At 37.5% G+C, this 15,581-nt stretch overlaps 1 protein-coding gene across 1 annotated transcript in view; it reads left to right on the plus strand.

The window, feature by feature from the left end:
• b3glcta (beta 3-glucosyltransferase a) overlaps positions 1-15,581 on the plus strand; it is a 49,957-nt gene continuing 34,376 nt past the window's right edge. Inside the window, exons 1-2 of the mRNA XM_026298859.1 lie at positions 1-127; positions 7,841-7,893. Coding sequence (XP_026154644.1) covers positions 64-127; positions 7,841-7,893 — 117 coding nt within the window. The 5' untranslated portion in view covers positions 1-63. The remainder of the gene's footprint in view (positions 128-7,840; positions 7,894-15,581) is intronic.

Here is a 15,581-nt window from a genome sequence, read left to right on the forward strand (position 1 = left end):
CAGAAAGCCCATGCACCGAGAGCTTTCTTTCACCACCTACACTGCTCACAGGACTCTCCCAAGATGCTGTGGACCGGCCCTCACACCGGGCACAAAGTGGCAGGCTGTTGGATTTTCCTCTCCTTCTGTAAGTCCTCACTTTACTTTCTAATCCTCATGTCGGGAGGCTCGGAGCAGACAGCTGTAGGACCGACTGACGCCCTCAACAGTGACAGTTTGTCCTGTTTTCCGGGGTGACGCTTCAGTTTGGACAGAAGCGACAGTGTCACGCTGAACGCTGCGTTTTTCTCAGCGCCAACAGCGACGAGCCGCGAGTGTTTATGTGTAACTGTTTGAGAAGTGCGGAGCCATGATTCGCCTCAACTTCCTGAGGAGTTGAAAGCGATTGGCACATACTGTGCCGGCTGCCATGTGGTGTTAATGCAGAGCAGTAAGTTTTACATTGAGTTTAATCGCGGAGAAAGGTTTGAAAGCCCAAGTCTTCGGAATCACTTCCCTTGAAATGTCTTCCCACCCGCGACAAGCGGCGTTAAGTAGCTTCTCCCTGACACATCGACGCTGCACTGGTGGGAGCCAAGCCCGAGGATGAATGCCCCCAGGCTGCAGCTGCTGTCAGCTTAGGCTACTAACTCTGTTTTTCCGCTGTCAGTCGGGAATTTATCAACAAAAGTCGAACATTAAGCGACAGCTGCGTTTGTGTGATCATTCGCACTGTTTTGGTATTAGAAGTGTCGTTGTTTTAGTAAGTTCTAGTCAGACTTGCTGCAGAAATATTACACACAGTGGATCATTTACATTTTTTACTCTTTCAACGGAGCTGATTTCTTTAGTTGACAAATAGTTTGAGGCTTAAATGTCAAACATGTCATGGGAGTTTAAATTCACAGGAACAAAAACATGATTTAACCACGAAGGGACCTTGCCTAAGAGATACTGTTTTCACCTTTAAAAAAAACACTGGCATTTACACAGAGCAGCCCAGTGCCTATGTATTTGTTCTGCACATATGGAATACATTCAGTGATGTGTTGTGTGCATTGGATGGCTGCAGCTGTGGAGGGAATTGTAGTGAGTGAACAATATTGCAGTGGCCCAGTGAAGGAATGGATGTCCACCTGCACAGAATAATGGCAGAAGAGTCTGCATGTCTTGCTGATCCTTCGATGTACCAGCAATGTAATCAGAAGGCCACAAAACACACCAGGTTCTGCAAGTATTTTAGCATTTCAGGAAATGGTGACTGTTTTAGTAAAAAGCACAGGAAATGTTAAATACTGTCTTGTTACAGGCTAACAGGCCAGAAATCTATGAATCTTAATGCTGCAAGAAATTGCTACTGCTCACGCTGATATATTATGAATTGGATTTTACCTTGGATAATCAGTTTAAAACCTACACTTAATCAATATTTTATATCCCTTCTCTGCTTACTTTACATACTAAACATGTCAGGTTATCAATCTGCCTCAGTCTCTCAGTCAATGGTTATTTTACCAACTTTCAACATTTTTAAGTTTGCAGGAAAATCTGTACCTGTCACATTTCATTTTAGGTTGCAGGTAAAATAAACTCAGCCTTATCTCAGATTAATATGTGTTTGATAACTTGATAAGGATGATGTTGTCTTTTAGCCCACCTGAAGATATTCCCCATTGAGCAAAATCATATGCTTTGTCTTAAGCTTGTGGATATGTCTAAAATACAGAAGAGTCTGGGCACTATCTGGAGCCAATGTCCAAACCGCAGTCCACTGGTTCCCTGTGCATGAGCAAAAGCTGTGTTGTGTGTTTGGCAAGGAGACAAGCACATTTAGTTTGGCATCAGACTCTGTCAAGGCTGCTTGTCTGCTCCCCTGTATGTAATATTCATGGACCTAACATCAAGGAGCAGCCGAGGTCTGGAGAGTGTCCAGTTTGGTGACATTCAGGAGCCGCCTCCACTGTTTTTCAATGGTGTCGTCCGTGAGATTGAGGTCGTCAACCGATTGTCATTTCTGATGTGCACTAGAGTTGGTTACAGGTGAGTGCAGTTGGGATGACAAGCATTACATCCAAGTTTGAGGCTATAGTACTCCAGTCCATGTGGATTATACTTTAAAGCTAAAATCAATAAAAAAAATGTAAATTAATTTATTTTTATTATAAGGCAGTAAAGTGAAATGACTGCAATTGTACATGCAGTCTGGATTGTATCTGTCAATAGTAATGCTGTCATTTGTATTATGTGCTGTATGTATTGAATATGACCATTAACTTGGTTGATTGAAAACATTTTCATTCTCATAAATGCTTTTTCATCATCTTCAATTTTTCAACATGTCAGAAAAGACGAATTCAACTATTTTATCTCCCAGAAAAAAGTTGGCTCTTATAATCCAGGCACCTCAATTCATGTGTCTTCAAATTTTGTACAAAAGTGAGAGTAAAAAGGATTGTGGGATGGATGTTGGGGGTGGTAGTAAGTGAAAGGTGAGAAACTCTTAAACTCTTTGTTCTGACTCTCAGCTGTGGCCACAAGTTGAAGGAATGAGACTGTGGACACGAGTGGCCAGGTTAAGTTTTCTCTGTGATAGGGTAACTAGGTCTGTGATACAAGAGGGCTTCAGGGTCCAGCTGCTGCTGTGACTCCTTCACAGTAAGAGAATCCATCTGAAGTGCATCAGGCAACTGGTAAAGATCCCTCCAGAGAGACTTCACCCTTTCAGACCAAGATATGCTGGAGATTACTGTATATCTGTAATCCGTCTTGCAGTGCTTGAGGATCCCACAGGAAGAGGTGCTGGGGGCGAGTTTCTGTGCCTTTGCAATGCTGCGTGAATGAGCTGCATTTGTCTTAGAGGTGATAGAATGGTTAGAGTCCTAGTTGTTTAAATTATTGATTAAAAACATTAATTAGGCTTCACTCACAAAAATGTTTAGGAGTAGTACCTTGTGAAAAGATACACATTCATGTGCTGTCAGATTTTGGCATTTATCTCACTTAATATATCAGCATATGAGATCAATATGATCAGCGCTGCAAACTGAGATTCTAAAGTTTCTAGAAAAAAGAATTTTCATTATTGATTTATCTGATGGCTGTTTTCTCAATTCACTGATTAGTTTTGAAAGGTTCAATATTTAATATTGAGATTGACCTAATAGAAAAAGAGGAATATTGTATTCAAAAATATGCGGTCATTAGTGTGTTATTTCTGGAAAATACCAGCCGTTACATAATTTCTTCTAAACATGTTCATGATACAGCAGTATCATCAAAAGTGAATTTTCAATTATAGTATTTTTGCCAGGATGAGTGACATAAAATGTAAAAATTACAAACTTATTCAGTCACTGAGAGTAAGACTTGGTTAGTGGTCTGTAATGTGGCCAGTGTTGTGAATGTTTTGTGGACAAAGCCTGTGTTTAATTGAGATAAACTGTAGATCAATGAACTACTGATCTGGCAGGTACAGTTTTTTCCCCTGTCCCATGGCCAAGCTAATGAACTCAGCATAAATTAATGTTTTTGTTCAAAGCACTTTTCAAAATATCAGAATAAATCACATATTAAGTTAAAAAGGATGTTAACTGTATTTAAATAAAACAGAGGCATTGCTGGAGTAAGAATAAAAAGTTTCAATTTAATATGACGTAATGCCAGATGAAGCCTACGCTTCCTGCATACGTAACAGTTTGTGGAGTAGTATTCAAAAATACAAATCAGATGCACTGATCATAATACAGTTGGATGTGCAGAGCAAACTGGGCCATCTGTGCCAGTGCTTTGAGGAACTACTTGTAGTGCACTGCTGTCTGTGGCCCCACAGAAACACTGGATTAGAATCAACTGCACAGGTTTTTAACCAACAATTTAAAAAAAAAAAAAAAAAAAGGGTTAAAGCTACAAAGTCATGTTTTTATTAATATGGACCAGAGAGTGGAATCAGACCTTGATATACTATATGAACTTGTCATCTTATTTAAATGTGTTCAGCCTAAACACAGAGCAAATTTTTCAAGAGAGAGTGGTTACACCCAATGTTCTAGGCAACACAAATTGAGGTCAAGACACGTTGGAATGAGTTGAAAATGTTTCACTGTCAAATATGTGTCTCCACTTCTTGAATGTGTAGAGACGAGACTTAAAATGAGTGGGGTCATAACAGAAAGAATTGAAGTTCTTGATACATTTCTGAGATCAGTCCTAGCCTGAGCTGTCACACTTTTCTTGGTCGTCACACAAAAATCATCCCTATGGAACAATTCTGCAAACCCCAAAAATAGGTTAAATGACATTTTTCATCCAGTGCCTACATTTAAAAAAATCTTTCTGCCATATTTGTGCATTGTGACTAGATATGGCTGAAGTTAGATACATGCCACTGTTAAGGTTAAAATAAAGAAAAAATAATTGAATATTTGTGGCTTGTAGCAAACACCAATCTCCTGTTGAAAGTCATATTTGCCACATGCCATTCACCAGTCCAACATCCATGCTGCAGTTCACTGAACACTGGCAGTGGAAGTTAATTGTAAGGTACAAAATGATCTAATATGGATGTATTTCCTATGTAGAGGCTCTGCCAGCTCATGGTCAGCATGGACATTGCCTGTTAGCTAAAAGTTACAGCAACATAATGCAGACTATAAAAACATGGCAGCAATCAAATTTGCATGAATAAAACAAGTAGAAAATTAAATTTCTTATATTTTTACACAGCTTCATGGCAGAAACAGAGAAACATGAAAATCCCATTTGTCCATTTTGTCATCATGTCTGAAATTGAAGCTGACTGTTCACTGGCCTTTTATCTGTCAGTCTCTTTGGCTTGCTGAATGCTTGACTTTTACTGTCTACACCAGCCACTCTCTGCCATCCTTTGCAGTGCAGGTAGTATTCTATTTCATCTCAAGTGTGGGGAGCCGCTGTCTATGGTTTTAGAAGGGGATTGGTAAGAGATGGATTCAGGTTTAATGGCCCTTAAAGCTTAAAGATGTTTGTGCACTGGTCTCAGAGGTGGTTTCTGGATACTGTAAATATCAGCATTGAACCAAACATCATTTTAGATTTTATTGTCCTACTAGATTAAATAGCTTGTTTTTTTAGGTACTGATGTAGCTGCAATTAGGACTCTTGAATGTTGAGTCTCTTTGGAATATTTTAGTTGTCTCATTTTTCTTTGACTACTCCATGTGGATATGGTGATAATCAGAGCTCTTTTAAAGATGACACTGACTGCTAATGAGCATTCAAGATAACGTAATACACCTGCATAGCTGTCTTTGTTAATGTCATTTAGTTACTTCAAAGTACTTTCATGTGGTGTCTTTTTTTTCTACTCCCTCTCTGCCTATTCCTCTATGAAGGAGATAATGAAGTTAGACACCAAGCATCAAACATGCAAATCAAGTTGTTATATTTTCATCTAGTTTGAGAGAAGGAAGTACAATTGTAAATGTTGTAAAATATACATGTTTTTTTGTTTGTTTGTTTTTTTTTTTGATTATCAGATTATTCATTTTCTCATAGGATACAGACCGGTACCAGCCTGGTTCCCTCCCATTGTGATGAGCACAGTGTTTCTCATCTAATTGCACTGGACTTCTGCTTCTATTACAATGACAATGCAAATTGAGTAGCTTGTTGTATAGCATTCAGCTAAGCCATTCAGAGCTTTCATCATGTAGAGTGATTTCCAGACTTTCTAAAATCAAAGAAAGCAAATTCCCCATGGTGCTGCTCAATTGAAAACATGGTTGGAAACAACAGACTTGATTATGCAGGTTGAGGAGGCGAAGAGATGGAGGCGCTCCCATCAGAACTCCTGACATTATGTAGGGACTCACTCCCCCACTCTGCCTCTCCAGGGTGAGCCATGAAAAGTGTAGGTTTGAGCAGATGTAGCAGGATGTATTGTAAACCGGAATGTATTCATGTATGAAGAGTGATTTCATGCCAAATGCTGCATTTTTCATATTGACGAAAAACTGGGCTGCCAGATGACAATGTAGTCAGCACTTGCTCTACAGAATTCAAGATTCGTTGGGAAAGATTTTATGTTTGAACTACACTTGGCAATTGGGATCCATACACATCAAATGTTAATAATGTGTTTAGCTGTGTGGTTTAGTTGGCTTTTGGCACTGATTAAAAAAAGGCATGAATTTAAATGAAGAAATTACAATTAATGTCAGAGGTTTCTTTAGTACATCATCAAGCACAGGCGTTCTTTAGGAGCCATATATTCCCTGAGATAGACTACAGTTGTTGGGCTGTAGACATCATTGATTAAAAACCAGTTAACAGCTATTAAAAATAAGTGTTAAAATATGTAATAAGTGTTAAAAATCATGAATTTTCAGTATTTACTTTGAGCTTGCCAGTTATTGACTTTGGAGAGTTTTGACAAAACAATCTCTAGTCAAGGTCCACTTAATTTCATTTTTCAAGATAAACTTTGCTCACTTTTTATGTAACTGTAGATGTTCTTTTATTTATTTTCCATTAATCTGAGCTGTGTCTGTGGTGACTTAAAGGTTATTCAGTAATCCGTATTAGAAAAATCATTATTTCTCTTACTAATATTATTTGAGATGATTATTAATGAGTTTTATTGAATTTAAGTATTATTACTTAAATAATAATAATAATAATCGCTGGTTGAGTTGAAGGATCCTAAGCAGCTTTTTTGTGACATAACTGTTACTGGAGGCATATTCTGAGCTGGGCTCATCACAAAAGCATTCTTCTAACTGTAACTTATAACTGTAAACTGCAATTAACCAAAAAAAAGACAAAAAAATATGTGTGAAAATCAGATCTCCCTTTGAAAATTCTGTGTACTTTTCTACAGAAGTAATGACGACTTCATGTGGGTATTTTCTGCTCTTTTAAAGAAACGTTCTTTGTTGAAAGGAACATGGAAAAACAATGTTGCTTTTGGCCAGTTGGCAAATTTTGAAAATTGGCTGGCATCCATTATTGTTTTTTGAGCTTTCATGACTGGAATAATTAGGGTCATTGTTCATTTGTACTGATCTAGTGACTTTACTTGAGGCTTTACACACAGAAGTGTTTTGAAGTTAACTCAGCTCTTTGAATAATTTAAGAGGGTTCCTTTGCAATGAATGCAATTAATGTCTGAACAAATTACTGCAGACTGGGTCATGAACACAGTTATAGAAATCATATCTGTCTCATGAAACATGTACATTTATATTGTGTGCATGTTAGATATTGCCTAGCAGCAGAAATATCAGCTGGCTTGTTCCTAGAAAACATATCTGCTGCGTTCAGAATTTAATCAACACTCTTATTTGTCCTGTAATAGCAGCTGCAGGGAGTCAGGAGAGGAAATTTAACTCCTTTCTGAGTCCTATTACCTAATTAAAGTCATATTTAAAGCTGACTGATGTTGGAGTGCAGGCTGCCTGATTTAATACATACTAGTGTATAAATTCACTCTCAGTGACATGGTCGTTTTTGATGTATTGATTTGAAATCCTGGGAATCTCTGTGAAGATTGTCATGTCTCCGAGTTGATGGCAGTGTAATTAGATTGAAGTTCTCCTGGCTCTAATTACAAACTTGGATGGATTAATGGAGCACCCCAGCCGGGGATTAGGAATTAGGCTCTGATTTATCTCATAAATAATTTTGTTTTTCAGAAATCATAACACAAGTCAGGTTGTTTTCTTTTAGCCTTGCCTGTATGTGGCAGCTTTGAGTTTAGAGTGATGACCTAGCCTGAAGAAAAAAAAACTTTTGTTCTACATAGATGAAATGATGGTTCAGTTTTAAAATATTCATTGCTATTTGCATCATTCTCCAAAATGATATACTTTTTTTTCTTTTTCAGTTCTTACAGTTCACATCCATTTTGCTGCTGGCACCTCCGGAGACGGCTCACAGGTAAGAAAAACTGCTGATGTAATCTGAAACAATGTGCTGGTGCTGTTCTCTTGACAATTAGCCTCAATAGTTCCCTTCCTGGTCTCCTCACCTTTATTAAAGCCGTAATTACCTGACCTACTGAGATAAAAAAAAAAAAAACCTTGTTTTTAGATGGATTGATTATTAGTCTCCAGTTCAGAAGTTTAATTTGCTCTGCAATACAAACTGATTTGCTTTTTAGTCAAGTGTAAGATTTCCTTGATGTTGCATTTTCTAAGTCTGAGGTTGTTGCTTGATAAATAATTAAAATGTTCAGTTGCTCTACTTTTATTGGTGTGAGATGTTGACAGTAAGCCTCCTGGCAGAGGTGCTTAGCATCACAGGAATAGGAAATTACTGTTGTGCTTTTTACTGACGTCAACTACTAGTTTTCCTGCTGAGGATGTTTTGCCCTTACACTTTGTTACTTTTTCAAATGTTCTACATTGCTGTTAACAGTGCTGGACAGAAAGCCTCATCAACTAAGCCTCCTATGTGATCTAAGTGAGGATGCAAAGCATATCCAGAAACAACTGGTTTTCTTTTAGATAGCATTTTGAGAAGCAGACAGAGATTTTAACCTCTAATTTGCAAAAAAAGTTTTAAAGTTTACTTAAATCTGTTTTCTTTAAATACTGTATTATGTTTTAGAAAAATATGCTCAGTTTTTTTTCTTTTGCTATAAAAGAACATTTAAGGACAGCTGCCTGTAAGAGTGAGAAAACAAAGATTTAAATGACATCTATTCAGGAGAGGAAACCCATTAAGGGAATGAAAGGAGCAACAATGGAAACATAATCATGAATAAAAGTCATGTCTAATGTGCTGGAAAAAAGACATTATCGAAAGTGAGAGACTCATTTATGGAGTTCCTTTTTGTCCAAACTGTTTCAATAAGTCTATTCTTAGACCTTCTGTAAATGTCTGCACAAGGCATAAGAAAACATCTCAAAGTTTATTTCTGTTTTCCCCTACATTCTTGACCCTGACATGTGGCTCCTGGTGCTTTTGAGTGCTCGCCTGGGGGGTTGTTGCCTAGTTACCATGGGACCATGATGGGAACTTCACCTTTGCTCATTCAATATTAACAAACAATAAGAATAATACATTTCTTAACAGTTGGTCACTATAAGTTTTATATAATTTCATTATATTTGATTTTGCAGATTTTACACACTATAGCAGACATGTTGTGTTCAGTAATGTTGGACATGTTAGCTACAAAGCAGAAACCAGGTTGCCGACCTCTTTTTAAGATCACCTGAGCTGAAGACGATATTAACAAATTAGAAAGGAATACAAATTTTTAGGTCATGGAAGCGCTCCAGATAAGTTATGGAAAGTCATGGAATTTACATCAGGGTCATGTGGGAGATGTACATACACTATATTTTGCAGCACATGCTTTTAAATTCATGGTCAGTCAGTGGATAAAGCACTTAATTAATCCTCATTCTACAGAGAATTATTCAGTTTTGTGCAAATTATGAATGTAACACACAGGTATGTAGAACCTTTTTTTGTCAGTCAGCATCACTAAAACAACACTAAAACTTTTGCAGCAGCAAAAGATTAAGAAAAACATCCATCCATCCACCCATTTTCTATACCCGCTTATTCCTTAATCAGGGTCTATCCCAGCTCTCTTTGGGTGAAAGGCAGGGGTCCACCCTGGACAGGTCACCAGTCCATCACAGGGCCACATAGAGACACACAACCTCACACACTCACACTCACTCCTATGGGCAATTTAGAGTCACCAATCAACCTGACATACATGTTTTTGGACTGTGGGAGGAAACCAGAGTACCTGGAGAAAACCCACACAAGCACAGGGAGATCATCAAGATTTATATAAAGATTTAGATAAAATGCCGAGCTTGCTTTTGTTATTTGGAAAAATTGTCTGGATTCTTCCCTCACCGACACGTTAAGAAGCTTTAGTGGCAGCCAATGGGGTAAAAACACCAATGAACAGTAAATTAGTCAGAAAAAATTCAAATCTGATGCTGCACAACAACAAGAATACATCAAAATCTTTGATATAGCCAAGACTGTGATATCCCCCCCCCTCCTAAATCCGTGACATCACTTATGAAATTGGCAGAGTTCAAATCCTGGAAATTTTTTTAACATTTAGAACTGAAGTTGATTAACAGATTTATGCAAAAAAAAAAGTTAAAAAACGAAATGTATCTGATATATTTTTACAGCAGGTTATTTTACTGGATGTTTTCACCCCAAACATAACGAAAGGGTAGTGTTTTCGAACAGTGCAGAAGGGTTAAGCATGTTTTTGTTGGTGCCAAATATTTCTGAGATTCCGGGAACGCCAGCCCTCTCTTTTTTTTTCCTTCAACAACTCAGTTGTTTAACACACCAAACATGATTGATATTTCTCTCAACTATCTGGTTATTCAGAAGGGTATTATGGAAGATTTGAGTAAAAGATTTCACACTAGCTGTAGTTTAATGTTAAAAACCATATTTAAGATTTGGATGATTTAGCTTATTAACCACAAATGAGTTAATTTTGATATTACTTCCGGGCATTATTCCATAAAGTAGTCTTAATTTTTGAAAATATGTTCTTATCTTCACTCAGATGCTCCTTCTGTTTTGTGTCACCGAATGTCACTGTGATTTTTGAAGCCTCAAAACCTTGATATAACCATTTTTTCTTTTGTGTTTATTTCATGTCAATGGCAAAAATCCAATAGAATCTAATAAAAATCATAGATATTTCATATATCCACCAGCTGGCTTCCTAGTTAGGTAAGAAAATGTGTTAATGGTGCTAAAACATTGGAAAGTGTTTCACAAAAAGTTGGCAGCATCATATACTGATGATTTAAGGGCCAAATGGTCAATATAGAAGATCTGGCAAGCATCAGAGGGGATTTCTCACTGGCTTTAAACAGCTGGGCTCTTTGCATCATGATTCAAATCTTGCTAAATCTGTGAGGGCTCCTGTAGTGCATGAGATATAGGAACACTGATCACAGAATGCAAAGCAGCAATAGCAATGTAGTTTAAACCTGGAATAATATGTTTGTAAAACTGATGAACACATCCAGTTGTTAGTTTCTTTCCAGTGCAAGAAAAGATCTGAAACAAAATGGACTCCTTGATCACTAGTGTTGTATAAAACATTGTCAGAAGAGGCTTTTGTCATGTAACTGTTGTAATTTTCAGTAGTTGTCTATGAACACAGTCTGTGACTTGCATACAGATCACAGATTATAACCCCTGCTTTGAATGTTGCCTGCAGCCTCTGATGGCTGTCATCGTTTTGAACTGAGAATGACTTGGACAATCTGGCAAAGTCACACACAGGTGGTGGGATTATCTGATTATCTTCATAAACAACCTAAACAACAAGTGTACTACAAGTTTGCTAGTATGAGCAGAGGTGCCTTGATCTCATGTACACAGAATACTTGGTAAGAGTAAGAGGATTGGTACTTGAGGACTCCACAGTGTGTAATTATTTAGAAATGAAAATAAATTGCGTGGCAGGAAGCTCACCTTCAGAAAATGTTTGTAGATGTGAGGAAAAAGCAACAACCACTCATTAAACACAGACGTAATCATCTGTTCTATGTGAGTCATTGAGTTATTGTATGTGTTTTCTAGGCTAAATGGTAGCTTCAAAAGTAATACAAAACAAGTGTGCTCCACAGGCATCATTCTCAGTCGATCTAAAATTACTTAAATTGTGTCTTTGTAAACCTTTATTTGCCTTAACACTTATTTGCCAGCATGCAACAGCCTAAGCACTGAATTAATTTGTGCTTTGAAAGGTAAAGAACTTCATCTCTGTTAGATTGTCCTCAATCTTAAGTGCAGCTTGGTTGTTGACATAATGACCAGTTTCAAAAGAAAAGAGCTGCTGTTCTGTCCACTCAGTATAACTTAAGTCTGATTTTACAAAATTGTCTTCTCTCCATTATCATGCTTTCCATCAAACATAATTTGACAAGTGTGTGTTTAAATGATTGTCAGAGCTTTTCTTACTATCCAGCATCTTCTTACCTTGGGCAGTTGTAAGAAAATCAAACTCCAGAGGAGATGGGCTAGTCTGATGTCTGAATCATTGCTTTCACTCTTCTGCAATGCCCTTATCTCAGTAAAAGTGACATATTCTTTCTCTGAGATTGCAAACCTGTATGAATACTGCCAGTGTTCAGCTGGTGAGAACTCTGCAGGCACACAAATAGCAATACTTGCCCAGCAGCACACAATCATCACAGCATTGATTATCTGAAAGCATTTCAGCTCTGATTAAGTAACCCAATTGGTCTTAGAATCTAACTAAAATCATGTTTAGTTATCCTTATCCCTGCAGGAAAAACATTTTTTTAAAATGTACTTATATTCAATAGTTTTTTTTAATTATCTAAAGGACAAAGGTAGCCTTTTAGAAGCATCAGCTGTGTTTGATCAGATCCATCAGATTTCAAGCCACAGACAGTGTGTTTTGTTAGCAGTTGAAGAGTAAGGATTATCTAAGCATCTAAATGTTCTATTCAGTGTGATGCAGCTGATCAGCTAATTATCCAGCTTGCAGACTGATGTTAGTGGAACTGTTCAGTGGCTCATTCAGCAAGCTACTATACTGTGCTTCAGTTCATGCCTCTTGTTAAAAATAGTTGGTGTTGTTTCTCCACTGAAATGGTCAGAAGTATTTATAAATACCTTCATAACAATGGCAAATGCTTAGTAATGAGCTTCTGAGTTTTGTTGATGGTTTTCTCACTAACATAGATGTCCAAGATGCCCATACATAACCAGAACAGACTGGGCCTCTATCTATGTAGAAAAAAATAGAAACCAAAAAACATTAAATTACAATTTCTCTTTCTGAATAGAGTTTTTCCTCATGGTTTGATGTATTTCTTCTGTATATACTGATCATAAAATACAGGCGCAAACATCACAGTACTTTGATCAGTGTTCTGTTGAAACCTTTCCAGTGGCCCATCACGTAAGCTACATTTACAGAATCATTCAGTATCTCACTCATTAAAAAAAATTCAGCTGAGACACAATATTGAAATCTTATTCAGAAAGCAGATGGATTAGACCTTAAATACTGTAATTCCTGTGTGCCCAACCTCCTGTTTTTGTTTTTTTTTTTTTTTTTTTCAAAGCGACTAAGATCAGGTCAAAAATGTCCATCAGCCATCTCATGCGAGGGCCGTGGAGCGTACTGTGACCCTAAATAACTTACACAGCAGGGCATGATAGTACTGGTTGCCCCGTTGCTCTAGGTAACCAGATTTGGACCACTGTCAACAATTTTGTGCAGTCTGGTTGCTTCTGTTGGCAACGTTTTTTTCCTGTGCTTTAGAAAAACAAAGCAAAATCCCTCAGTGTACAGTCTTACTAACTGAGAGACCCCTGTTGAACTGTTTTACTGTGTGAGAAGGTAGAAAATGAGCTTTGTAGTTAGATAATCAGCTTAACAGAATAACTCTCAAGTGGTATTGTTATTGAAATAAGTTGACCTGAAGAAAAACAGAAGTAAAATCATCATCGAAGCTTGCAAAAAATTAAGTTAATCTATCTGTTAGAAGAGGAACAAATTCCACACACTGTGCAGCAGAAACCTTTGTCAGTTAAAAACGTTTGTTTGTGCAGCTTCAGCTGAAGCAATGCACAACCTAAGCTGTTTCAAGTATGAGCTCAATAAATCAGGAACCTGACAAACCTTTAATGGAGTGTGCAGTATTCTGAACAACATCAAAACCTGCTCTGACAATTGTCCTGCAGTTAATTGCACAATAAAGTTAAATAATTTATGTGGCTAATTAAATGACCTTAAAAATAGAAAATTTAAATGCAATGACACTGGTCTTTCATTCTCACTGCTGAGCTGAGCTTCTTGTTCTTAATCAAATCGTGTGTGCATGTGTGTTTATCCGTGTATGTGTCTGAGGCTAAACATTTAGCAGTGATGGTTAAGGTTAGGGTAAAGGGCTAGGCCATGATTTATGTCACTGGTTGTCCAAGTATAAAAAACACACGTGTGTCTGTTACACAGAGAGTGAGAGAGGAAAACACCAGCTAAAATGAAAATGATGTCCTAAAAAATGATGTAACCAATACAGTGGTCTGATTAGGCCATAGTGCCAGTGTTCAGTGTTCCCCAGCTACCTGGGGACAGGATGATGCTTGTTGCTATGGATACTGTCCTACGCTATAACCACTGCATCTTATTCCAGTTAATTACAGATCAAAATTACCTTGATTGGATGCGTATAATTACCTTGTCATTCGTTTTGGTTAGCTGCATTGTAAATTTGAATTTAACAGTTTAGTTTGTCAGTTTTGTCTTTATCCCTTTGCTGCAATCTGTTATTAGCTGTTTATTCCTCGTAATTTCCAACAGAAGTCAACAAAATGCAGAAAAATACTGTGAAGAAGAATTGACAAGAATAGCCTGCTGATGTTCACAGGCAGCAGATGGCTCAAGTCATTACACGAGCTTTTGCTTGAGTATTAAAAAGTGACTTTTGAATTAAATTTTAAATCTGTCAGTTCTTTTGGCACCTCACATGCAAGAAGGATACAAAATGCATTTTTATTGTGAAACTACTCACTAGATCTCAAAGCATCCTCATAATTGTGCTGACAAAACATTTTATTTCTTAGTTCAACTGATGCAAATAGTGAAAACCTTAATAATGGTGTTCAGCCCTTCAGGTATTTGAGGTGCCCAAAGTCCTTCTTGACAGCCAGCTTCTGTAAACATGACACATTTTCCTCTGGCATGTCAAAATTCATAAAATTCTGCAACCTTGAATCATTCTTGCCATCAGTGAACAGAGAGCTAATGTGACCTGATGGGTCATTCACATCAGTGCAGTGTCTGTGCCCTTGGGGATAGAGAGATGTAGCAAAGGACAGAGCTCTGGCACGTATGTATGTAAAGTGCTTCTAAATCAAAGGCAGAGATCAAAGGTTGTCTTTGCTGCTGTCCCTGATTATATAACAGTTACGTTACATAGATCACTTTCAAGAGGTTTACACATGTACACTTCAGCTGAAAAAAGCCTTAACTGCAGTGGTGCCATTGTTCTGAGGATAAGATACATGAGGCACAATCTTTCCGTCCTTATGAATCACTCCGTGGTGCTGCAGATCAAAAGTGCTCAAGGGATGGTGAAACTAACTCCTTTAGATGGACAGTAGAGACTCATAGCAATTCCTTTTAACACCTATGGGTGTCTGATTCCCACTGCAAATGGCTGACAGCCTGCTGTCAGATGGGATTAAGGAGAGCGTTACCTGTGCAGAGAAGGCCAAAAAGTTCTGTGAGCTGAGAATAATTCATCTCTCAGTAATGGCGAAAATGATTGTAGTCCTGATCTGAGTTCACTGTGCCGCAGAATATTAGATATTTTACAAGAGAAAGATTTATAGCTTCCGTGTCACTCAATTGCAGAGATTTTTATGAAGTGCAAGCAAAGAGCAAGATTTAAAATGAGGCATTTTTTTTAAAGGGCCAATGAATAAGACCATATAAATCTGAGGTAAAGCCACCTTGTGGTTACTATGTTATTTACATTTGTCCATAAATTCTACCATCTTATAAAACAGCACTACATGGTAAAGTATGTATATTGTTTATATACTGGTTTATAAAAGCTAAGGATAGTGAA

Source organism: Mastacembelus armatus, chromosome 13 (genome assembly GCF_900324485.2).
Source record: "Mastacembelus armatus chromosome 13, fMasArm1.2, whole genome shotgun sequence".
Classification (NCBI taxonomy): Eukaryota; Metazoa; Chordata; class Actinopteri; order Synbranchiformes; family Mastacembelidae; genus Mastacembelus; species Mastacembelus armatus.